The 26,724-nt window shown below is 42.9% G+C and overlaps 2 protein-coding genes across 8 annotated transcripts in view; one reads left to right on the top strand and one right to left on the bottom strand.

Moving 5' to 3' along the window:
- Positions 1-11,274, bottom strand: part of RBKS (ribokinase) — a 164,108-nt gene extending 152,834 nt beyond the window's left edge. Inside the window, exon 1 of one of the 3 annotated variants that reach the window (XM_033939329.1) lies at positions 11,011-11,274. In XM_033939329.1, coding sequence (XP_033795220.1) covers positions 11,011-11,066 — 56 coding nt within the window. In that variant the 5' untranslated portion in view covers positions 11,067-11,274. The remainder of the gene's footprint in view (positions 1-11,010) is intronic. The other 2 variants (XM_033939328.1, XM_033939327.1) reach the window with 2 other exon arrangements.
- BABAM2 (BRISC and BRCA1 A complex member 2) overlaps positions 10,869-26,724 on the top strand; it is a 467,557-nt gene continuing 451,701 nt past the window's right edge. The window contains exons 1-3 of one of the 5 annotated variants that reach the window (XM_033939325.1): positions 11,370-11,492; positions 11,602-11,697; positions 20,997-21,161. In XM_033939325.1, the coding sequence (XP_033795216.1) occupies positions 21,034-21,161 (128 nt within the window). In that variant the 5' untranslated portion in view covers positions 11,370-11,492; positions 11,602-11,697; positions 20,997-21,033. Of the gene's footprint in view, positions 11,019-11,357; positions 11,558-11,601; positions 11,698-20,421; positions 20,583-20,996; positions 21,162-26,724 lie in introns of those variants that run through there. The other 4 variants (XM_033939322.1, XM_033939323.1, XM_033939324.1 and 1 more) reach the window with 4 other exon arrangements.

The raw sequence follows: 26,724 nt of genomic DNA, 5'->3' as shown, positions 1-26,724 counted from the left end.
CAGCATGCTTCACAGACATTCCAAGAATAACATCCCTACAGTACAATTTTTGAGATACAGACAGGTTTGTTCCTCAGTGGAAGATTACAAATTCAGGTCTACTGGTTTGATAAACAAATTTATGAACAGGGAGTACTCTTATGGAAAGCAACCAAAAGAGCACTACATAATCCATGGGATTAGTTACTGCAATATGTAAATAAGGATTCATCTGAGAAAATTTCTTGTGTGCTTCAGTATAATAAACATGCTATGTTTGTAGTTAAGACCATATTTCGCCCTATCTCCAACAACTGCACTGGTTACCAGTTGTTTGCAGAATACAATATAAAGCGGTAATGATCTGTCACCAATTCTTGTTTGGAATCATACCAGAATTGTTTAAAAATAATATGCTTAGTTATTTACCAAGCAGATAATTACGTTCTGAGAATTTAGATTTACTGAAAACGAATGCTAACCCGAGGTTGGTGGAGACTGGTAAAATGACTTTCTGTTGTGCAGGAGTTAAAATATGGAACTCCCTTGTGGACCAAATACTAAATTCTCATGAAAGGGGCCTGTTTAGAAAATTGCTAAAGACACAATTATTTGTAGACGCCTTTTTCTAGTCAGTAATTTTCTCTGGTTTAACTGAAGAATTATTCATGAACTTTTTATTCAAGCTTTTGCTGCTATTTTGCAGATATGTTTTTACAATTGTTTGTTTTATTATGTTCTTTTATAATTTATGTAATTCATGTAAACCGCTTAGTTCTAAACCAGGAGTGGGGAACTCCGGTCCTCGATGGCTGTAATCCAGTCGGGTTTTCAGGATTTCCCCAATGAATATGCATTGAAAGCAGTGCATGCAAATAGATCTCATCCATATTCATTGGGGAAATCCTGAAAACCTGACTGGATTACGACCCTCGAGGACTGGAGTTCCCCATCCCTGTTCTAAATGGTATAGAAATTTTTAAAATAAATTAAACGATATCTTAAGACAGTAAATATCCACCCTTGTTTCCACAATGTTCAGTTCATTTTTTCATATAAACATTGACAAAGTTTGTGTGACCAGTTATGTTTGGCTGAAGTTTGGAATAGAAGGGATTGTGCAGGGGTAGGGAACTCCGGTCCTCGAGAGCCGTATTCCAGTCGGGTTTTCAGGATTTCCCCAATGAATATGCATTGAAAGCAGTGCATGCAAATATATCTCATGCATATTCATTGGGAAAATCCTGAAAACCTGACTGGAATACAGCTCTCAAGGACCGGAGTTCCCTACCCCTGGGATTGTGGGAGGGAGGCTTCAGGTGGACATAGCAGCTGTGGTTCATTTACCATCTGCCACCTCATGTGAGAGTCAGACTTTTTTGTGGACCAAAAGTCTAAGGGCCTGTTTTACAAAGCCACGCTAGTGGCAACAGCCCTGAAGCCTTTTAAATCTCTATGGACTTCGGGACCGTTACCGCGCTGCAGCCGCTAGCATGGCTTTGTAAAACAGGCCCTAACTGTTGTTTTCATCTCAGATCTCACACAAACTGTAGGTCTCAAAATGCAATTTATTTGTTTGCAGTGTCTTTGCCAACTATGTTATGTTGGTCAGACCCCCAGAATCCTAAAGACCAGGTTAATTGAGCACTGTCATTGCGTGAGAGCACAGAAGATTATAGAACTGCTGGTGTCTCACTGCATTCAATTTCATCATGATTTTGAATTCTTTAAATGTATTGTGTTGGAACAATTGCAAGTATCCACTCCTTCTAAGGTACAGCATGCACAACCACACACTGTTCTTAATGTGGCCATACATCATTCCTGAATCTGCTGCAGGAGAAGTGTAGGAGTCTATGCCACTGGAAATACTGCTCAGTGAAATCAAATGAAACCACAACCGCGTTCTTAAGTATGAGTCGTACTTAAGTTTGTAACTGCCTGTACTCTTACTCCCTCTTTTACTAAGGTGCGCTAATCGAATTAGCACGCACTAAATGCTAACTTGTCCTTAGACTAACATGCATGCATTAGTGCGTGCTAAATCGAATAGCGCACCTTAGTAAAAGAGGGCCTTAATCTTGCTTTACTAATCTCACAATGAAACTGAATTTGCATCAGTTCTACTATAATAAGTGTTAGAAGTGTATAGTCAGACCTAAAAAGCAAAAGCACAGGAGGAAATTGCTCATCTTAATTTTAACACACACAAAAATATCTTTGAGGCAAGAGGGTGGTTTCAGACTGTTTTGCTGCATTAAAACTGTTTGTTGAGTGGAGTTTTTTTGACTTATGATTAAGCTGCACTTGCTATTTTTTAGCTTATGCTATATTAGTTTTGTGCAGGATGTACTGAGGATTTTTTTTCTCCACTTTTTGTGCTAAAATTGCAGCGTCAGTCTGCTCTCTCCCTGCGGAAGAGAGTAGAGTATTTGCTGTTTATATATCATCATAATTTTAGTCATCACTGTATCCTGAATTCTTCTCTGAAATGACTCAGAAGGAGTTCTGGCAGACATATGATAATCGGGTTCACAGGATTCAATCGCAAAAATGCTTTTGTAAGTTATCTGTATGACTGATGATTTTTCCTGGCTACGTGAGTTTGCACGGCTTGTAGTCTTTTGGTGGCTCCAAGCTGCCAGTGAAACTAACTTGATTTGGTTTCTAGTAGCGGCAGCAGTGTGGTTGCTGATGTAGCTGTCAGCAGCTAAAGGAAGTTAGAAGTGCTGACAGATGGGAGCTTCCATCAGACCCAGCCCTGCAAAAATAATAACTTTGGAAATTCATCATCCCTACTATCTGCTCACAGTTTTAGTGATATCAGTGCATTTAACAAGTCATCTCAAACATAAGATATCGACCCTTTGGAGTCCAAATGCCACTGAAACCAATGTAAACAAGAGATGACCAAGACTAAGACAGCACTTGGAGGTACTCAGATAGTGAGTTTCTTCCTTTATCCACTTTTACTTGGATGAGGATGGGTATTATACCCTGCCAAATCCCCAAACAAGGTTCGAGGCGGGTTTACATATCAAGCATTAATCAGGAGTTGAACAAAAATTTAATAGTCGTACACCAAAAGATCATAAAATAAAAAAACTCTTTCTTATAATGCCGAAGCATAGAGGAAAACAGAGTGGAGATCTTCCTGCCTCCTCTGCCACATCACTAATGCGCCAAACAGCTATAACATCTTTTACTATGCCGGTTGTTCAAGGCATTATCTGCTGACCGAGGGGGGGGGGGGTCGACCTTGATTATGGACAGCGATGTTTCGCTGAGCCCTGCTGGTCCTGGAGTTCCCCCATGCCCCAGGAGGCTATCTGGGATGCTGACTGTGCTACAGGAAGTGGCAGGGATGAATACTCTGTTAGCGTGGTTCAGCTTACCCCTGACCCCGGAGGCAGTTCCAGTCTCGCTGGAGTTACAACTATCGCCAGCATCTGGGGGGATCTGAAGTTCAGCAAGTTTTGGGAGCTGAAGGATTTACTCCTAATCAAATGGATGTTTCTTCTACTCGGAACCTTCCTACTCTCCTCAGGCCGCTGAAAAAAATAACTGTGATTGATATGGAGGCAATCTGGGAGGCTATTGAAAACCTGCATACGGTATGCTCTCAATTTATTTCAACTTCACAAGTTTCTTCTGTTCAAATAAAAAATTTAGAAAGAAAAATTCAGCATCAAGATATAAGAATGGTCAAAGTTGAGAAGTAGGTCTCTGAATTAAAAAAAAACTCTTCTAACCAGCATTCTAAGGATAAAAGCTTGTTGATTAGGAAAATTGAGAACCTGGAAAATGCAATGCAAATTAGGAACTTATTTATTTATTCGATTTTTAGCCCGTCCTCCCAAAAGAGCCCAGAACTGGTTACAAAGAACATCCATAATAATCCAGACAGAGCAGAGATGACATTTTACATAAATTACAATATAGACATGACAATAAAACATATGTACTAAGTAGCATCTGTTGAGATTAAGTGACATAGGTGCGTTGACTGGGTGGCATTTCAGGGTGAATGACTTTAAGGCGCTGGGTTAGTAAAGAGGAAGGTTTTCACGGCCTTCCTGAAGTTCCAGAGTCCATCTAGTGATCTGACAGATGGAGGGATTGTGTGCCAAAGTTTGGGTATGAAATGTGAGTAGGAGCGTTTGCGGGCAGTTTCAGTTTTGAGGGAGCGGCCAGAAGGTATGGTCAGTCGTTTTTCTCCTTGGGACCTCAGTTTTGGGAAGTAGATTTGTAGTTTAGTTTTCATATAGTACGGAATCGTTTCATGGAAGGTTTTGAAAGCGAGGAGCAGGGCCTTGAAGGTGCAACGTTTATGAATGGGCAGCCAGTGCATGGAAGCTAATGCAGGGGTAACATGGTCGCGGATGCCTAGGTTTTTCAGAAGGCGGATTGCGGCGTTTTGCACCCTTTGGAGGCGGGAGAGAGTTTTGGTAGGCAGGCCCATTAGTAGAGTGTTACAATAGTCTACATGGGATAGAACAAAAGCGTAGAGTAGTTGGGCAAATTCAGATTCTGAGAAGTAGGCACGTATGGATTTTAGCTGGCGGAGGTAGTAGAAGGAGGATGATACTAGTTTGGATACGTGATCTGTCATTGATAAATTAGAGTCAAGAGTTACTCCTAGGCTGCGGATGTTGTCTTTGGGTGTAAGGGTGTTTGTGGCCCAGGAAAAGGACGGACGGGGGTATACGCATAAATCTTTGTGGATCCAGAGAAATTCTGTCTTGGATTCATTTAACTGTAATTTGTTTACGGTCATCCAAGACTTTATTTCAGTTAAGCAAGACTGGAGATATTTGATTTGTGTGTCTCGGTGACGGCCTAGGGGAAGATAGAGTTGTAGGTTGTCAGCGAAAGAGTGGATTCTGATGCTGTGTTTACCCGCTATGTCCAGTACTGGTTTGACATAGAGGTTGAAGAGGAGAGGTGAAAGTAAAGCTCCCTGAGGCACTCCATAGTGGAGTGGTTTGGGTTCAGATAAGGATTTTCCTAGTAGGACTCTCTGCGATCTGTCGTTCAGGAATGAAGAGAACCATTGAAGTGCATTGTCACGGATTCCAATGGACTTTAGCCTGGACAAGAGGAGAGAGTGGTCTATGGTGTCGAAGGCGGCACTGAGGTCTAATAATACCAGCAATGCATCATTTCCACCATCTAGGATTTTCCAGCAGTCATCTAGGATGTCCAAAAGCACAGTTTCTGTGCTGTGGTGTTTCCTGAAGCCCGATTGGAAGTTGGAGAGGGTGGTGTTTGTCTCCATGAAGTCTTGCAATTGCGTGAGTACAGTCTTTTCCAATATTTTTGAGATGAATGGGAGGTTTGAGACAGGTCTGAAGCTGCTTGGGTTGTCTGGGTCCATGGTTGTTTTTTTCAGGAGTGGTTTTACTATGGCTGATTTCCAGCTCCGTGGAACTACACCTGTCATAAGGGACTCATTTATTAGGGGTAGAATGGATTCCAGGAATACCTCATTTGTGTTCAGCAGTGTGGTGGAGGGACATGGGTCCAGGATCGAGGTTGCGGGGCGTACGGAGTTGATTATTGTTTTGAGGTCATTGTGGGAGATCGGTTTGAAACTGTTCAAGGTTTCCATCTTGGGTGGATTGTCTTAAATCTTAGACTGATCAACTTTCCGGTCTCCAGGCTACAATCACCTAAAAAACATTTTTATCTGTTCTTATCTTCAGTTCTAAAATATCCAGAGACAACTATGTCCCCACATCTAAATGTTCCTAAAGAATCTAATCAGGATATGGAGAACCAACCAGTGGATTTAAATCTTACAGATATTCTGGAATCTTCTCAGAGTGAAATTTCAGTGAGGGCTACATTGCTTGTGACCTTTGTCTTTTTACAAGACAAAGAAGCAATTCTTCGTCTATTCTTTAAAGCTGAGAATGTTGAATTTTTTGGAATTAAAATAGCTGTTTTTCCAGATGTTTCCAAGTGGATACAATTTTGTCGGAAAAAATTCTTCATGCTATGTCAATCTGTACTAACGGCCTCTTTGCGCTAATGGCCCTGAAGCCCATAAAGATTTAAAGGGCTTTGGGGCTGTTGCCGCTTAGCTTTGTAAAAGAGGCCTTAAGTTTAGGAGCTACCTTTCAGCTGCACTTTCCCTGTAAATGTTGTATTAATTATTAATCCAACAGATATGTTTTCTATGAACCTGATCAATTACAGTTTTTCTTGGAGGGCAAAGCTGCTTCAGTGGCCCCAGAGAGCTCCACTGATATCACTACCCAGATTATTTAGTTAAATACAACTGTTCTGCTCCTTAATTTTGATAATAATGATATGTTTTCTTTTCCTTGGATTGCAACTACTCTTGTAGTGCTTGTTTCTCTCTCCTTAAGTTGTGGACTGTCTGCATAGTACATTTATGTTAAATATGTATTATTACCTTATTGGATATTGTTATTTTTCCTCAAAGTTTGTTCTTTCTTTTATGTAAATAAAAGATAAATAAATAAACTCACATATAGGTGGGTTTATATATCAAGCATTAATCAAGAATTGAACAAAAATCTTATAGTCATATAACAAAAGATCGTAAAATAAAAAAACTCACATGCAGGCCCCCTTTTATCAAGCTGCGTTAGGGTCTTTATCACGAGTCGCTGTGGTAAAAGTTCTGACGCTCATAGGAATTCTATGAGCTCTGGAACTTTTACCGGGTTTGGGGATGCAGAACCCAAGGTGAGAAGAGTTAGGAATTGAAAGCAGCCATGACAGTCAGGTAGAGTCTGTGGCACTTGGAACTTGAAGAACTATATGCTTGATCCAGCCAAGGGTTTGCCAGTAAATGTTATTGACTGCAGATCAGTGTATGCCGTGGCCTGCAGGAGCATGACCATGGGAGAACTTCTGCTTATACCTAAAGACGAGTTTGGGTCATTTTTCTTTTGCCTGTGAAGTACCTTTAATAAAAGTATTATTTTGTTGATCTTGACCGCTGTGTGTCTCCAATTTATCTTGGCTCCAGGGCCCGCCCTCATTCACATTACCACAAGCTCCATAACTTTTGTTTAAATGCAGATATTGCAATGAGTAAAAAATAAAAATATGTCTCTTTCTGTGAACTATTCTGCACATGTGTCAGTCACTTTCTTCAACAACTGATCAGATGGTATTTTTGCGGACCTCATTGGCATGCAAAGTTTTTGGAACATCGCTTGTTTAGAAATCGGAAAAGTACCGCCACTACAATGGCACACAGGATTTCAACAGTGACTTTAGAGTAGGGATCTCCAAAGTACGGCCAGTGGGCCACATCTGGCCTGCGATATGATTTTATCTGGCTTGCGGAAGAATTATGCTGAAATTAGCCAATTGGACTAATTTTCCAATGAGAATCCACAACAAAAAAAACGGGGTGTTGATAGATTTCAAATGCAATAATTAAAATTGTGTTACAAATATATTGATATTCCATATTATGTTAATATTAATATTATTCACAACCTTATTTGATAATGAATTATAATTGTATACTTCGCGGTATTTTATTGTACTTGTTTGGCCTCGATCAACAATGTCAATTCACGGCGTTGTAGGTAGCTCTGGCGCTGTGACTAATCTTTAAATTGAATCTGGAAGTTCGTTACTAATTGTTACGGTTAATTGTCCAAAAGAATACTTGCAGTGTTGCAGTGTAATAATACTGAATTTATAATTGCATAAATTTATATTTAAAGGTGCGTATTCACTTATTCACATATTTATCTCCATTTATGGGACAACACATCTTTGCTAACAAACTTTTTCCCGAATGAAATATATCAAGTCAAAATACAGGGCAAATTTATCTGATGAACATTTGAAGTCGCTATTTGTAATTAGCATGTCAAAATTTGAACCTCAGTTTTATAAGATTTTAAAAACACAAAAACAGTTTCATCATTTACATTAATGGTTTTATTATAATTTGTGATGAAAATATGAGAATTTTCTGGTAGTGATCGTCATCATTAATATATGATAATTTAATCTCACATATTCTGTAATTAGTTTATAAAATTTTCTGCTTTCAATAAAACTCATATATCTAGAGTTATTTTTCTTTTCTTTTTTTTTACTACGTCCTGCTGAAAAGTGCTGAAGTACCCAATGTGGCCTTCGTTTGGTGAAAAGTTTGGGGACCCCTGCTTTAGAGCATCGGGGCCTAGGTTCTCATACTGCCTACCTCAAAACCCCAACCAATCAAGTTTGAGAATCAGCGAAATGGAATGAAAGGAATGAGGGCGATGAGACACTGGAGGTAAGAGAGTTTGTTATTAAAAAGAGAACTGGCACTGTTATTTTCAGTTTTGCATAGATACAACTCTCATCGCTATGTTCTCAGTTTTCCATTTTATTTGTCATCAATCTACAGGAAAATATTTTTGTCAATAATAAGCAAGAATTGGCTATAGGTACATCCATTCCATATTAGAAAGGTCACAACAGCTGCCAAATAAACTAGTGCTAGGAAAGAGACTTTTTGGCTAGTCCTGGATTACAATTTGCATCTTTAGTAAAATGTTGTGGTAGCCATGTTAGTCCACTTTTAAAGGTAATAAACAGAAATAAAACAAAAACATAAATGAAATATGGTGACACCTTTTCTATTGGACTAACTTAATGCATTTTTTATTAGCTTTCATAAGAACATAAGAATAGCTTTACTGGGTCAGACCACTGGTCCATCAAGCCCAGTAGCCCGTTCTCAAGGTGGCCAATCCAGGTCACTAGTACCTGGCCAAAACCCAAGGTGTAGTATTATTCCATGCTACCAATACAGGGCAAGCAGTGGCTTCCCCCATGTCTTTCTCAATAACAGACTATGGACTTTTCCTCCAGGAACTTGTCCAAATCTTTCTTAAAACCAGCTACGCTCTCCACTCTTACCACAACCTCTGGCAATGTGTTCTAGAGCTTAACTCTTCTCTGCGTGAAAAAAAATTTCCTCCTATTGGTTTTAAAAGTATTTCCCTGTAACTTCACCGAGTATCCCCTAGTCTTTGTAATGTTTGACAGAGTGAAAAATCGATCCACTTATAGCCATTCTACTCCACTCAGGATTTTGTAGACTCTAATCATATCTCCCCTCAGCCCTCTCTTTTCTAAGCTGAAGAGCCCTAACCGTTTTAGTCTTTCCTCATACAGAGGAGTTCCATCCCCTTTACCATCTTGGTCACTCTTCTTTGAACCTTTTCTAGTGTCACTATATCTTTCTTGAGATAAGGAGACCAGAATTGAATGCAATACTCCAGATGAGGTCACACCATGGAGCGATACCGGAACATTATGACATTCTTAGTCTTCTTAACCATCCCCTTTTTAATAATTCCCAGCATCCTGTTTGCTTTTTTGGCTGCTGCATATTGGGCAGAAGGTTTCATCATATTGACTATAATGATATCCAGATCCTTTTCTTGGGCGCTAACCCCCAAGGTGGACCCTAGCATCCGGTAACTGTGATTCAGGTTATTCTTCCCAATGTGCATCACTTTTCATTTGTCCACATTAAATTTCATCTGCCATTTGGACGCTCAGTCTTCCAATTTCCTAAGGTCCGCCTGCAATTTTTCATAATCCGCATGCGTTTCAACAACTTTGAACAGTTTAGTGTCATCCGCAAATCTAATCACCTCACTCGTTCCAATTTCTAGATCATTTATACGTTAAATAGCACTGGTCCCAGTACAGACCCCTGCGGCACTCCACTGTTTACTCTCCTCCATTGAGAAAAATTACTGGTATGTCTGATCTGAAGAATGGTTATCTTTGAAAGCTAACCAAAAAATGCATTAAATCAGTCCAATAAAAAAGATGTCACTTTATGTCATTTATGTTTTATTTCTATATATTAACTTGCATCTTAAAACAGAACGGTATTTGTAGTCCCTGATTCTACCATTAAGGGCCCCTTATTATTTTGTCATGGTGGTGATTCTCCCATGGCAAATGAAGCCCACAGGAATGGAATAAGCTTTAGTACATTTGCTGCAGGGGAACTGCACTGTGGCTTTGTAAAAGGAGCCCTAAATAAGTTTGCATGTCCTATAATACACCATCACAATAGTGCTGGTAGAAATACAATCTCCCCCCCTTGTATTAGCAAACTGTTCATGTGATGTAAAGGGTAGGTTTATAGGACAGGGGACACATTTTTTAAACTAATCTATGTGGTAGTGTCGTGACCTGTCAAAGATATCACTGTGACTGCTCTCTAATACAGCTCACCAAATCTGAAAATGAAGTAAATTTTACTCTTACTAACCTAGCTATTCTATTTGTTTATTGTACTTAAGAACCACACTGGCCTGGACAGATTTTATTATGTGAAGTTGGGGGGGGGGGGGGTTCCACTGTTGACTGAAAAAAAAAGAACATATATTTCTAAATTAATACTTATATTTCAAAGAGATCAGCATTTTTTTCCCCAAAAGGTATCAGAATGGCATGAAATGATGCAGGTGTAAGGTATTGCAGGTTTAGGGAAGCTGACTCATATGGATGTGCTTAGAACAAGTTCATAAGTTGCCTGGGCTACCACGTCAACATCCCTCCCACCTCCAGAAGATCTAGTCCGGTTTTGCCCCACTGAAAATATGGAGTTGCAGTGCTGATTTCCCTTAGAAAGCAGGGTGAGGAGGGGTGGAGAAAGCTAGAACTGGGTCTTTGGTAGATTTGTTTGAGGTGGCATCCCTAAGTTCTGTGACCTCCTCAAATTCAGAAGTGTCAAGTTACTCAGTTACGGGCTGTAGTATTTAAGACAGTCCTGTGTTTGCTTTTAACTCCTCCTGCTTGTTGCATTATGGGACTTGCAGCCCTAATTTCAATGGGCAGGAGCAGAAACTACATATCCCACACTTCTTATTGGGCTGCAAGTTAAAAACCAGTACTGGCCAAAAAAGTGTCCCCCCCCCCCTCGCCTGGAAGTGGGTAACTTGGCATCTCTGAATTCCCTCTAGTAAAGTGCACGGAGGGAGTCGGCCACGACTTACAGTGGAGATAAAAAGTACTAACCTGACCAGGTCAGTCATGCACGAGCCAACTACAACCACCTCAGGGTCTGCCTGCATAGTGAAGGAGGGCCCGGCCGCACAGGCAAAGAATGGGAGAAAAGCGCTCGCGCGCGAGGCGAGACAGGAAAGCGGTCGGCTGCTCTCGCTCACAGAGACGGCCTAAGCGTCGGCTAGCATAAGGAAAGGCCCCGGCTCGGCTTTAGGCGCTCCTCACACTGCCGGACCACAGGGGTCAAGGCCCGCTAGGGGGGGGGCGGTCTCCGTCGTTTCGGGCGCCAACCACAGCCCCCTAACACGCTACCGCCGTCGCTTCCTCTCGGCCTTCTCTTGTTGGCTGAGGCGCCATCCGGCAGTCAGGCGCGACTCGAGGCAGCCCGTTGGGGGGGGGGAGATTGTTGCTACCTGGGGCTGCTGGCGGTGGCCGTATCCGCGGGGGTCGCTCGGAAGCGCAGTACAGTATATGGAAAGATACATTTGCGAGAGGTGATATAAGTTACTACAGTCTGTGAATGACACCACTTCTGTTGCACTTGATGCTTGTGCATTTAGTACGTTTCCTTATTTAATTCGTTTTCTATCCCGTTCTCCCCAGCGAGCTCAGAACGAGTTACAGATTAACACACACAGACTAAAGACGTGACAGGTTGACATACAGAGAGTACAGTCGACAGGATACAGTTGATGCACGGTATTTTACAAAATATAGTCATCCGAACTTGATCTGTTAAGAGGATCTAGTTCTAATGTACATTTTTCCTTCATTGTTCCTTAAAAGTAATATACAATAGGTAAGGGATTAGGTGAAGAGGTACGTTTTTAGTGCTTTCCCTAAAGTTCAGGAGTTCTTCGATGGATCTGATCTGTGGGGGTACTTGATGAACTGGTGTTTGATTTGGTTTTTTTAATGTAGGAGTCCCTACCTCAGAAAGGGTCTTTTCTGAAACAGGCAACTTACTACACTGTTCAATCAACTTTTAAAAATGCCTACTTAGACCCTGACGTCAAACGATCAGCCTTTGTCCTTCTGCTATTGGGTAAAATCATTGAGATGGTATTACAGAAGGATATTGACGGTCTTGATGTTTTAGATATCTGCCCATCAATGTGACGTATGCTTATAGTTCTGAGATCTGTTAGTTTCCACTTGTCATTTCCTGCTTTGCTATTTAGAGAAATCTGGAATGGTGTGTTTTCTTGTTTGTAGATAGTTCTTATGCATCTGATTCAGTTAGATAATCGAGGAGTGGCCTTCATAGATTGGCTGAATGGTATTACAGTATTTAGATATTTTTATCTGGTCATACTCAGCAGGTCTAGCTGAATCAGGGTGTCCAGGTGGGTGGGATTCAGAATGATGTTCTACAAGTTTGTTTTATCCCCAATTCTTACTCTCTCTATAAAGAAAATAATAATAAAAATACATCTTGGAGTGTTTTTTTTATTCTTAAACTAATGATATGAACCTTTTAGACTGCATTCACCTACAGGTTGAATGGTCTGACAGTTAACTTTTTTAAAAACATAATTTGATAGAAGCTCAGACAAAGTTTTAATTTCCCAGACCATGTGATGTTTGATGAGATTTCTATTCGGATATAGTAAATAATATACTATCCAAGGGTGCTGCTGGATAGCAATTTAACCATGCACCCACCCATCTGAAATGTAGTAAAAAGAGTACTGTATTCTATAAGCTTTTCCTCTTATGTATGCTAAAGTTCTTTTTGTTAGCCAATATTTTTGATCAGTACTACAACCTATGATTTTGGCCATTCTGAATAAATTGCAATTCAAACAAAGTCAATAAAGGTTTGTCAGTTGGTCCAGAACTTGGTGGTATAGATGATCTTATGCGCTATATTCTGTGAACATGTTATCTGTAGCGTAAGCAAGTTTTACTCTCTCAAAAACTTACCAGTAACCTGTATATCTCAATTAGAGACCTGCTTAGTTTGCTTTTCTTAGTTACAAGTATATCAAATCTTGTTTACCTTGTAGCCTTTAGAACAGGGTTTGTTAAAATGCATGACTTTTAATATGGTCTGTAGGGTGAGGCTGTATACGTGTGTGTTTTCAGTGGTGGGGTTTCATATGCGGAAAGACTTACTGATGCCATTCCTATTTTAGTATGATCTCTTGGACTTTAAGAAGAAGCTGAAAGTGATTTTTGTTGTTTGTTTTTCTTTTTGACATTTGGCATTTGGCATGTACTTCAGGGAAGGTTAGAATAATGGTTCAGTTTGGGATGCTTTATTAACTGTGCTTAGGTTTTATAATGTGTTTTGGTCTGGTTTTATGTTATTGGTTGATGTTTGTTGGTAGTATTTTCCTATAAATTGGCTGAGCTAGGTAGGTTATAAATAATAATAATAATATTATAGGTATTTTGATGCCACATAGAATTGGGAATTGGAGTAAGAGAGAGGTACAGATAAAAGCAGATTGCTTGGTAAGTGAAGTTGGTAGAAGGTCTAGGGGGAGGTAAAAAAATCAAGAAAAGCAACAGATCTGCTGAGGGAATAAAAACTTGAACTTTTAGGTGAAAGCAGATGGGGGAGACTCTGAGGTCAGAAGTCTGTAGCCAAAGGGCAGCCTGCTTGTTAGGGCACCTGCTTGGCTGGCCTATTAGTTCGGGAGCTCAGGGACCATTCCCTTGTGAGCAAGGCTCGCCCCAGATTCTGTCTGCAGTGGGCTTGAGTGCAGGCTGAGTGGCTTAATGGTGGCTTTTCACCAGAATCAGTGCCGGATGCATTTCCTCCCCTGACTGTGCATGTGAGTTCTGGTGGGGGCTGAGTCTTAGATCACTCGTGGGGTCGGCAGTCAGAAGAAGCAAGCAGTTCATTTTCCAGGCTTGTTTGAGGCAGAAATTCTCTTAGATAGCTAGCTGCAGTTTCAGCCCAGGCAGCTCCCCAGCTCCCAGCATGGCACAGTGAGTACAAGGCTTGACAGCCTATGAGAGAAAATTGGAGAGTTGGGGGTGGGTGTCTTTTAAAAGTGATTTTTTTTTTTTTTTGGGGGGGGTGTCTGGCACTAGAGACAGGGTGCCCTACCCCTAAAATCCTAATTTTAGAATTTTTTGACCCTTGATGTAGCTCCCACAGGCCATTTTTGGTGCTAGAATTGCTGCCATGGCGGCCATCTTGGATTTCCCTATTTTTAAATAAAAACCTCTATCTGCCTCAAATCACCTTGATTCGGCTCAAAATCAGGTGAGATGGACTCCTCAGGCCAGGATAGTTTGGATTCATGCCAGATTTGTGCTGGATGGTGGGCCAGTGACATCTATGTCCGATGTGCTGTGGGAGTCACAGGTTTAGCCTCCTCCACTTCCCCTGAGGGTGTTGGAGCCCAGATATGGTTCAAGTTCCAGGTCAAAAGTCCTGGTTAGAGCCGGGAAAGTGTAGCTGCGCACTGACTGCAAAATCCCTGAAAGGACTTGGATGCGACCGCAGGGGCCCTAAGGGCCTCCTGGGCAGAGTTTTGCTCCAGAATTCATTAATATGATGTATAAAGCATATTTGATTAACAACGGCCATGTGAAACCCTTGGGGGTCATGGCAATGCTGGTGCCGATGGTCCATCCCCTAAAGAGTGCAGTTCCACTGCAGCAGTGCCATTTGCAAGAGATGGGGGTTCAGTCAGAAGAAGACTGGGATGATGAGGATTCTGTATCCATGCCTTTACTTTCCCAGTCCTGGTTCTCAGTAGCAGGTGATTCTGTATGACGTCTTGGGGGGAGGGGGTGGCTGGCTCTGGATCTTGGAGAAGACCGGAAGTGCACAGACTGTTTAAGCCCTCAGCGCTTTTGGAAATAATTTATGGAGTCTCTCCAAGATTTAAAGATAGAGCCCACAGACCTCAACGATTTAGTGCTTGCTCTTGAGCAGAACTAAGGTTCAGACCACTTACTTTCCCTCTCATCAGGACATTACTAAAATGTTAACTGACCATTGGGAGGTCCTGGAGGGGTTGCTAAGGCCATGGTGAAACTTTATCTGATGGATGCAGATTTATTTAGTCCACCAAAGGTGGATTCCCTCGTGGCGAAGATGGAGTGATGTTGAAAGATACCCAGGACCACAGGCTGGATTTTGTTCTCAAGAAACAATTTGAGGCCGCAGCTTCAGGATTAAAGGCAATGACAACGGCATCGTTCATTGTTCATTGCACACGCTTGCCATTTCAAGTTGTGCCATGATTCAGAGGGAGATGTTGGAAGGGATCACCAGTTTCTCAGGTTGGGAGTGGATTATGTGGCTCTATATCAGTGGTCTCAAACTCAAACCTTTTGCAGGGCCACATTTTGGATTTGTAGGTACTTGAAGGGCCTCAGAAAAAATAGTTAATGTCTTATTAAAGAAATGACAATTTTGCATGAGGTCTTTATATTTTATAAATCTTTCCTTTTGGCTAAGGGCCTGTTTTACAAAGCCGCGCAGCAACAGCCCCGAAGCCCTTTAAATCTCTATGGGCTTCGGGGCCGTTACCGCACTGCAGCCGCTAGCGCGGCTTTGTAAAACAGGCCCTAAGCCTTAATAATAATATTGTAATTTATAGCTAAAGAGACATATGATCAAGAAACTGTTTTATTTTACTTTTGTGATTATGATAAACATACCGAGGGCCTCAAAATACTACCTGGCGGGCTGCAGGTGGCCCCTGGGCCATGAGTTTGTGACCACTGCTCTATATGATCTATTCATGGTATTGAGCAAGGTTTCTGCTTACATTTTCGTCCAAAGGATACTGTGGATCAGACAGTGGGCAAGGGACATTCTCCAAGGCGACTCTGAGCAAGTTTCAAGGTTTGTTTAAGCTTGATATACAGTACTCCCCCAATATTTGCGGGGATTCTACTCCAGGAACCCCCGCAAATCTTGAAAAAACGCGAATACGGTTTTTAGCGGGGGAGACGGGCGAGAGCAGCCGGAGCACCGACGAGTGAAGGAAATCACTTGCGGTATGCTCTGACTGCTTCTTCCTGCACTAAAGTCGGGCCTCAACAATCAGGAGCTGCTTTGACATGCAGCTCCTGATTGGTGAGGCCCGACTTTAGTGCAGGAAGAGGTGGTCGGAGCATACCGTGAGTGATTTCCTTCACTCACCGGTGCTCCGGTTGCTCTCTCCTGCCTCTCTGGCTACCTTCTCCTGTTCGGTCATTCGTGGTCGGAAAATACCGCGAATAACTGGGACCGCGAATCACCGACCGCAAATGTCCGGGGGAGCTCTGTACTGCTTTAATTACCAAAGTTCCCTTCAAGGGACAATTGCGCTTTGAAAAAGGACTGAATGATCTCATGTCCAGTGTGCAGGATCACAAACCTAAGTCTTTACCAGACTGCGGACCGGAAACCCCTAGAGCAGTGTCTTGCAAACTTTTTCGAGCCGGGGCACACTAAACCTAGTGTCCCCGGCTTGAGACACCCAGAAGGGGTGGTTGAGCAGAGTATGGTTTTGGGTTTCAAAAAGGGATTGGATGAGTTCCTGAAGGGAAAGGGAATCCAGGGGTACAATTAGAGGGTTACTATACAAGACAAAATGCTCTTGAGTAATAGATCACTACAGGTCATTGACCTGGGGGGCTGCCGCGGGAGCGGACTGCTGGGAATGATGGACCTATGGTCTGACTCAGCAGAGGCAATGCTTATGTGCTTATGTGCTTAAGTGTGTCAGCATGATGATGTCATGCGCATGCATGACATCAGCACATGCACAAAGGCCCTTCAAACAGACCTTGTGCCGAGAGAAGGACCTGCACTGGAGAGAAGGGCCAGCAGAGAGAAGAGGTGCCAGCGTTGGGAGATTGCTTACAGGATGTGACTCTCTTTGCGAGAGGCACGTCTTGTAGACAGCTGGTGTCGGCACACCTGAAATCTCAGGAGACACATTGGTGTGCCTTGGCACACAGTTTGAGATACACTGCCCTAGAGGGTCAAGTTGTGGGAATTTTCCTAGCTTTAAATGTTTTTGCCAGTACTTGGGAGGACCTTCGGTCCACAGATTTTATCAAGGCTCAAGATAAAGATTTGAGAGTGACAGGTACTCCCAATATTCAGGATCCTGCCCCTCTGTTGTCCTTAAGAAGCAGTTATGATGCCAGGGTAGGAGCTAGACTTCCAAGGATCGGTGGGAGGTTAATGGCCTATTGGGAGGCTTGGGTGCGGATCACTTCAGATCACTGGAGATTATTCATGAGGGTACAACCTTGAGTTCTTTCATCCTTGACAGAACCTGTATGTGGATTCTCCAGCTGGGAAACCAGAGAAAATGGTCAGAGTCTAAGCGACAATGCAGAGGCTACTAGATCTAGTGGCCATAGAAGCTTTGTCAGAAGAAGAATTGGGATTAGGCAGATAGTCTGATTACTTTATAGTGCCCCAAAGAGACTCAGAAGACTGGAGGCCAATTCTAGATCTCAAGTTGGTCAATTCAGCCCTCAAGATACCTGGTTCTGCATGGAGACGGTGTGATTGGTCACTGTTTCGGTGGCATTGGGGAAATTTCTTACCTCTCTGGATTTGAAAGAGATCTTTTTGCACATTCCCATTTTTCTGGAGCACAGGAAGCTCTTATGGTTCCATGTGCTGTAGCAGCACTTCCAGTTCTCAGTCCTGCTGTTTAGACTGACCACGGCACCATCACCAAAGTGCACCTCCACAAGGCGGGAATTCAGATGCATTCCTATTTGGACAATTGGCTGATCAGACCCCCATCCAAATCTGAAGAAAGGACTGCAGTGCAGTATGTGGTTCAGATCCTGCAGAACCTGGGTTGGGTGGTCAACTTTTGAAAGAGCCACCTGGAGCCAGTGCAGTTCCTGGAATATCTTTGAATTCTGTTCAACACAATGGAGAACAGAATTTTTCTTCTGGAGATCCACAGAGTAAAACTTGCACGTCTGATCAGGGAGTTTTGGGACAGGATGGTGCCAACAGCTTGGCATTTACTGCAGGTGCTGGGGTCAATGGCAGTGACCACAGATGTGGTCCCTTGGGCAAGGGCGCTTTTTTGCCCTCTCCAGGATGCACTCCTATCTCCATGGTGCCCGCAAAGGGATGCGTTGCAGATGCATCTACCTTGGACAGCAGAGGTGCGTTGCAGTCTAAACTGGTGGCTGGAGCCTCAGTCCCTAGCCTGAGAAGTTCCACTTTGCATCTCCACATGGGTAATTCTGACTACAGATGCCAGCCTATACTATTGGGGAGTGCATCGAGAGGGGCTTCTGGTTCAAGGACACTAATCCTCTTCCTAGAGGAAGTAGTTGATAAGCTTGTTGGAACAGAGAGCCATCCACCTGGTGCTGCAGATGTTCAGAAATGCACTACATAACAAAGTGGTGTGTGTTTTCTCAGACAATACAATGGTAGTAGTCTGTGTGAAACGGCAGGGGGGCGCAAATAGTATTTCTCTACATCTGGAAATTCAAAGGTTGTTTTGGTGGGTGGAGATTCACTTAATGGCTCTCTTGGTGGCACATGTAGCAGGAGAGGACAATGTGCAAGCAAATTTTCTCAGCCGGAAGACCCTAGATTCCAGAGAATGGGTGCTATCTCAAGAGGCATTCCACAGCATTGTGAGTTGTTGGGGGTGCCCGATGTTTGATTTGATGGCGTTGACTGCCAACAAGAAGGCAGCATGGCTCTTCAGTTGAAGACATGAACCAGGAAGCGATGGCTTGGACATCCTGGTGCAATGGAGTCCAAAAGCAGGGCTTCTATATGTCTTCCCTCTGTGGCCCATGACAGGCAGTCCTGTGTAGAAGAATATCACACCCAGGGCTGGTAGTTCTGGTTGCACCAGACTGGCTGAGGTGTCCATGGTATGCAGATCTCATATGTCTACAGAGGGACCAGTGTCTCAGACTGCCATGCAGGGGGTTGCTCATGTAGGGCCCAATCGCCCTGGAAGATCCTAAGTGCTTTGGTCTTATGGCATGGCTCTTGACAGCGCAGCCTTAGTGCGCAAAGGCTATTCGGAAGTGGTTATTGCCACTCTCTTAAGGTCCAAGAAACAGCCAACTGTAGCCACTTATGCGAAGGCCTGGAAGTGTTCCAGGTCTGGTGTGAACAAAAAAGTGAGGACTCGGTCTTGGCTCCGATCTCCTTGGTCCTAGCATTTCTGCAGGAGGGGCTTGAAAAAGGCCTGGCAGTTGGCTTCCTTAAAGTTCAAATAGCGGGTTTCTCATGTTTCAGACCTCAGGTTAACAAGAGGACCTTGACCTCACACCCAGGTGTGGCCAGGATTTTGAAAAGGGCTTTACACCTGTGTCCTCCAGTACAACACACTTTCCAGTGTTGGCGTCTTAATCTTGTCCTGCATGCGCTCACTAGAGCTCCTTATGAACCTCTGGAGCAGCCATCATTGTTGGACATCATGGTTAAAGTGGCATTTTTAGTGGCGATCACTTTAGCTCGAAGGGGTCAGAACTGCAGGCTCTCTCATGCAGAGAACCTTTTCTCAGAATTTCGGAGTCTGGCGTAATACTACGTACTATACCATCTTTCTTGCCAAAAATAGTATCTAATTTTCATTTCAACTAGGAAGTACAGCTACCTATTTTTACGCCCTCGGGATCCAAGAAGAAGGACAAAGTCCTGAAATCCTGGATGTTTGCAGAGTGCTGCTTCGTTATTTGGAAGTGATAAATGAGTTTCGACTGTCAGATCGTCTCTTTGTGCTTGCAGGTGCGGCCCTTAAGGGTTGGCTAGCTTATAAAGTGACCATTTCAAGCTGGCTTCATATAGCCATTTCTTCAGCCTATATCAGGAGCAGAAAGCAACCTCCCATATCCTTAAAGGCGCATTCCAATAGCATCTTCCTGGGTGGAGGCTACAGAAGTTTCCCCTAAAGAGATTTGCGGAGTGACCGTATGATCCTCCCTCTATACTTTTCATGAAATCTTACAGGATGGATGTGGCAGCCAAATTATGTGCATTCGGATTGTCCATACTTGCAGCAGGTTCATCTGTCCCACTCTAGATTCCGGGGACTGCTTTGATATGTCCCAAGAGCTCAGGAATGATGTGCCTATTACACTAGAAGGGAAAATTAGGTAATTTTCTATCTAGTAAATAGACACATCATTCTTAAAGCCTGCCCTTTCAGATGTAAATTAGCCTTCTTAGTAAATTAGCCTCAGACATGCTGAGAAGTCTGGATATCTTGTTTCTCCTTTATCCAGAGGACAACACCACTACTATTTCATGGTTTCCAGGGGGTATCTTTCAGACCTCCAAGACTTGTTAGTGCAGGTTGTACTCGGGTAGGTGGCTAGTTCATTCCACCTTGTTACATGTTTGTGGTTCATGTTTTAAGTGTTATGTGTTGTAATATGAACAGAACAGACTTGTTTCTTGGGGAGTGTCTCCATAACACCTCCCTCTTATGTTTCCTCTCTAGGGTTGACCATCTGCTTTAATATGAACTGAGGAATTGCAGGACAGCTCAGAGTGATGGGAGGCAGAGCGAAAAAATGCTAATGAGGATCTCTACACAGAATCTCGTGAGAAGGGATTGACTATCTAAGAGTTCAGGAATGATGTGCCTATTTACTAAAAAGAAGATATTTTGTTTGTATGTTTGTTGTTTTATTTTTATGACTGTATTTTGTAAGCCGCTTAGGTTTAAGCGGGTAAGCCATTTTTAAAATGAATACATAAATCTAAGAGTACGCAGAGAGGTATGACTTAAGTCAGTGGAATGCCAGCACATCTTGAGGTAAGTGTAGGGGAAGAGGCATAGAACAGTAGAGAGGAATATTTTTGCATTTACTTCACTGGCAAAAAGGGTCATTCTGAAGTGTTCCTCACTCCTGAAAGTGTATTTAGAAGAGTGTTCCTTATGAATCTTGTCTACAGAAAAATCTATTACAAGTCAGTAGCAGTGTCTTATCATTCTAAGAACTATCTGTGGAAAAGACAGACAGGAATGGCTTCATATATAGAGATTTGATTCCACATTCATTGTGTGTTTGCTTTTAATTTATAGGATTTAATAGATTTTGATTCTGAAGTGGAGAAGAAAAATGTCCCCTGAAGTTACCTTGAGTAGAATTTCTCCAGCACTTTCTCCATTTATATCAAGTGTAGTCCGAAATGGAAAAGTCGGATTGGATTCTACTAACTGTTTGAGAATTACAGATCTCAAATCTGGGTAAGTATTGATTAGCTCTGTTTCATCACAAAGAAAGTCTGTTATTTATTTGAAATTTTCTACATGCTTTATGTTTCCATTCTATGTGAAATAGAATGATCCACTATCACGATGTGTTTTTTTTTTTTTAAATACAATAACACTTTCACTTTGATTGATGCATGTATGTCAAGTTCAACAATGGCAGGACAGCACAGGCTCTGAATCAGAAATCAGAAACGAAGGAAAAAGCCTCAGACAAGGGCCTTCCCACCTCCACTAAAAAGTGGTATTGCTTAAAGGTGGTTGAGCGATCACCTCGTCGGCAAAAAACCTTCATTGAAATTGAAAAGACTCTGTGCTGTACTGTTAAGGACATGAAAATAGATGAAAATGATTTCAACTTATCTTCAGCTGATCGGTACACCGACAGTGGCCAGCGTTTCACAAATCTGCTGCCTCAGGATGTGACACGACCGATCAGATTTAAAAACGGGATGCTGAGCACTTCTCCAGCATCCTAAGATGGATGTGTTCAGTGTCCCGTTTTGAAGTCTGATCGGTCGTGTCACACCCTGAGGCAGCAGATTTGTGAAACGCTGGCCACTGTCGGTGTACCGATCAGCTGAAGATAAGTTGAAATCATTTTCATGTCCTTAACAGTACAGCACAGAGTCTTTTCAATTTCAATGAAGGTTTTTTGCCTTTGAGGTGATCATCAACCACCTTTAAGCAATACCACTTTTTAGTGGAGGTGGGAAGGCCCTTGTCTGAGGCTTTTTCCTTCGTTTCTGATTTCTGATTCAGAGCCTGTGCTGTCCTGCCATTGTTGAACTTGACATACATGAATCAATCAAAGTGAAAGTGTTATTGTATATTATTATTGTTTTTACCCCATATCTGAGTCATTTTGTTGTTTTTTTTTAAACATCTGTTTGATATTTACCGTTTGACATTCTCTGCTATGCTCCATATAACTTCTTTTTTTAAATTTTTTATTTATCAAATTTCAGTTATCTTATCAAGCATTACATTTTGTACAGAAAATGATGATACAGTTTTAAACATTTTAGGAAAATAAAAAAGATCATAGACTAATCATTCTCAAGTACACTATTAATGGATCCAAGAGTACACAGCACAGAAATTATAAAGAAACTACTAGAATAAACTAGAAGAATCAAAAAGGAAATTATTGTAACTGGCGCCTAGTTTCAGAAACTATTTATTCATTAAGAACTCAAGAGTCGAACTTCCCGCTCCTTCAAGGTGTTTAATGGACAGTAAAGCAGTTAGATGAGACGGTTTAAAAGAATACATATTTCAAGGATTGAAATCTCACTATACATTTGCATGGGTATCTCAAGTAAAAAGTCCTTCCTAGAAGAAGAACTTCTGATTTCAGAAGCAAAAACTGATGCCTTTGCTTCTGTGTATCCCGTGAAACATCTGGGAATATCTGGATCTTAAAACCCCAGAAATTCTTTGTCTATTTTTGAAGAATATTTTCAAAATCCACATTTTACCTGGCAAAAGTGCCACCGAAGCCACTAATGTTGAGGATTTAGCTACCTCTTTATCAGAGGTCTCCAAAATAGTTGAAATGTCTAACTGTTCTTCATTTTGATATAGATTAGGAATTTGCTGATCTTGTGAACTTCTAATTGGCAAGTAATAAACCTGGGAAAAAGGAGGAATTGATTCCTCTGGGATTAAAAGTACTTCCAAAAAATGTCTTTTCAACATCTCTCTCTGTGTTACAGTAAGCACCTGAGGAAAATTCAGGAACCACAAATTATTATTTCAAGCATTATTTTCCATTATTTCTTATAATGTCCTGAGTTTGACGTATCTCACTTAAATCCTTTTCGTATTATCAAGCTTAGGTTTTAAAGAACAAATTTCAACTTTTAATTCTTCTTTTTGTTTATTACTACTCCTTCCAGACACTGAATTTGAGGGCACAAAGATTTCCCCAAATTAGTCGCTAAATCCCATAAAGAGTAACTTCAGGTGGCTTGGTTAAGGAATAGTTTTGCATTTGTACAGTTGTAAACTGCTCACCAGTCCGTCTCTCCTCCTGAGTGCCTCTGTTGGGGTCCGGGTCCTGGTCCTTCTCAATAGATGGTAAACTCACAAATCCCCTAGATGAAATTTCCTCTAAACTAGGGGAATCCAGCTCTACTGATGTTACCAAAATAGCCTCTAGGTCAGAAACTGCCACTGCCCCTGGTGCATCCATCTTGTACTCGCTTCGGAGAGCTGGCAATCTGTGGTTGAGGAGGAGGAGCTCTAGCATTGGGGCTCAGCATGATGTCAAGCCCTGGGAGATCGGCCGTGCCTCCGCTCCTAGCTGGCATTTCCAGTGGGTGTCTCTCCAACGTCATCTCATTCTGCAGCTTCATTGATTCCCTCCTCCCAGCTTGCCTGTGTCATCCAACATGGTCTTTCCCCTCTCCGGTGCATCTTGGGATCCACCGGGAAGGGGCTAAAGCTTTGATTGGCTTGGATGCTTAGGGCCATGGAAGAGGCCTTAAACAACTAGGGCCAATAAGAGCCTCAGGCCCTTGCCCGGTGCATCCCAAGATACACTGGGGAGGGGAAGGCCCATTTTGGACGACGCAGGGAGGAGGGAACCCATGCTTGAGTACCTGATTGTAAAACCGCTTAGATAACCTTAATAGGCTGTATATAAACACCTAATAAACTTGAAACTTGATGTCTAGACTTTATCCACTACCACTTGATTTTCAGCAAGTTTTTGACCAGCCTGAAGTAAATTTTGCAGGTTCTTCGGCACATAGCCCTCCCTAGTGATGGGGGAGTGCTGCTTAAGGATTCTCAGGATCGCAGGGTGGACGTTATGTTGACAAAGCCTTTTGCAGTAGCATCTTTTGGTATCAAAGCGGTGGCGGCTGTTTCCTTTAAGACAAAAGCCTGTCTACCAGTTTGCGCAGTTCATCCTCTATGGAGGTATATGCTTGTCCTCCACTGGTGACTGCACTGCCAGAGTACACATGCGTCCTTTAAGAGGAGTCCCTCTTCTCTTGGTGGCCTCCGCAGTGCCATCCTCTTCAGATGCTGCTCCCCTGGACGGAGCTAGCACGCAGCAGCTTGAGCTGGTGGCTTCCTCTCTGTCAGGGCAGGCTTCTTCGGATTCCAGAGTGGATGACTCTTATGATGGATGCCAGCCTCTTGGGTTGGGGTGCTCACTTCGGAGACCGCTTCATTCAGGGGCAGTGGACTCCTTGTTGGAAATATTGGTCGATCAATCATCTGAGCTCCGAGCAATTTGGCTTGTGCTACTCGTTCTCCAGACTCTTCTCTGACAACACCACGATGGCGGCATACATAAATTGTCAAGGGGCATATGAAGTGCACATCTGTCTCTCTTGGCAGTCCATGTGGCAGGAGTGGACAATGTTCCGGCATATTTACTCATCTGTCAAATGCTGGACCCAGGAAAATGGTCCCTTTTGCAGAAGGCATTCAGTCTGAATGTACAGCACTGGGGTCAGCCCCAGATGGACCTGATGGCTTCAGCAGAATACTCGAAGGCCAGACGCTTTTACAGTCGATGGTCCCAGTGTGGAAACCTAGGGCTAGATGCCTTGAGTCAGCCCTGGCTGGCTCACGAGCTCCTGTATAGAAACATAGAAACACAGAGTATGACGGCAGAAACAGGCCGACGGCCTATCAAGTCTGCCCACTCAAGAACCCTCCCTGCTCGAAAAACCGTCTTTTAAGCATTCCTCTGGAGCGATCCCACCTGACGGTCCCATCGTCCCTTGAAGTCGAGCGTTGTACTGGCCTCAACTACCTGGCGTGGAAGACCATTCCATTTATCAATTACCCTTTCGGTGAAGAAGTATTTCCTGGTGTCCCCATGAAATCTTCCCCCCCTGAGTTTTAGCAGGTGCCGTGGGACCCGTAACATAAAAGATTTCTTCTTCCACTTCAATAAGGCCCATGATGTATTTGAATGTTTCTATCATGTCTCCCCTTTCTCTGCGCTCTTCGAGAGAATATAAGCTTAGCCTGTTCAGACGTTCTTCGTATGGGAGATCTTTGAGTCCTAAGACCATCCTAGTGGCCATTCGCTGAATCGACTCCATTCTCTTCACATCCTTTTGATAATGTGGCCTCCAAAACTGAACACAGTACTCCAGATGAGGTCTCGCCATGGATCTGTATAAAGGTAGTATAACTTCAGGCTTTCGGCTGATAAAGCTTCTTCTAATGCATCCCAGCATTTGTCTAGCCTTTGCTGAAGCTTTCTCCACCTGATTGGCAACTTTCATATCTTCCCGGATGATTACTCCCAAGTCCCGTTCTGCTGCAGTTCTTGTTAGGTTTTCACCATTCAGGGTGTACGTTCTGCATGGATTTCTGCTACCAAGGTGTTCCATCTATAGCCTCTTGTCTGTCAGGTCGTCTGCTGGATAGCGACACATCCCAGCCTTGTGATTCTTGTAGCTCCGGTTGGGTCTCATCACCCTTGGTATGCAGATTTCATCCATCATCAGCAGGATGAGAAACTGCAGCTCCCTTTTCATCAATAGGGGAAGTGCTTTGGCTCTTAAGCGCTCAGCCTTGATGAAGTGTGGTTATTCCGATGTTATTATCTCTGTTGCACTCGAAGAAACCCTTTCCTATTGCTGCTTCTGCCAAGGCCTGGTAGGCTTTCTAACAGTGGTGTGCCATGGATCATGTGGAGCCTGAGAGGGCTCCTGTTTCAGTGGTGCTGGCCTTTCTTCCGGTAGGCCTAGGCAAAGGTTTAGCAGTGGCCTCCCTTAAGGTTCGGGTGGCAGGCCTTTCATGCCTTAGAGCCCGCAGGAGCACTAGTTTGCTTTTCTTCTCATCCAAATGGAGAGGTTTATGAGAGGGACTCTTTGTTTGTGACCTCCCTTGTGTCTTCCTTTCCTTTCGTGGAATCTTAACTTCATTCTGCAGGGACTCGAGGAAGCCCCATTCGATCCACTGAAGGATGCTTCTCTTCTGGATCTCACGATCAAGACTATCTTTCTGATCGCCATTGTCTCGGCACAGAGTATGTAGCAGCTACAGGCTCTTTCATGTAGAGAACCCTTTCTCCATATTATGGATGCAGGAGTTGTCTCCGTACTGTTCCTTCTTTTCTGCCGACAGTGGATTCAGCCTTCTATATAACCAGGAGGTTTGTTTGCCTGCATTTTCATGCCACAGGTTCGGAGCGCAAAGATCGGATCTTACACAAGTTGGACAATAGGAGAGTCTAGCTCCACTATTCGGAGAGACCTAATAGTTTCAGGCTATCTGATCTCCTTTTTGTCCTAACTGCTGCACCTCACCGTGGTTGGTCGGCGTCCAAATCCTCAATTGCTTGATGGATTCAAATGACCATTTCTGCAACTTACATTGCCTGCGGCTAGCAGCCACCAATTTTGCTTAAAGCCCACTCGACTAGAAGAGTGGCTGTGTCATGAGTGGAGTCTCACATGATTCATCCTGATGAGATTTGCTGGGCAGCTACTTGGTCCTCTCTTCACACTTTTACCCAGTTTTACCATGTGGATGTGGCAGCTCGTTCAGATGCTGCTTTTGG

This window comes from Geotrypetes seraphini, chromosome 3 (genome assembly GCF_902459505.1).
Source record: "Geotrypetes seraphini chromosome 3, aGeoSer1.1, whole genome shotgun sequence".
Lineage (NCBI taxonomy): Eukaryota > Metazoa > Chordata > Amphibia > Gymnophiona > Dermophiidae > Geotrypetes > Geotrypetes seraphini.
This window is presented reverse-complemented; position numbering and strand designations above follow the sequence as displayed.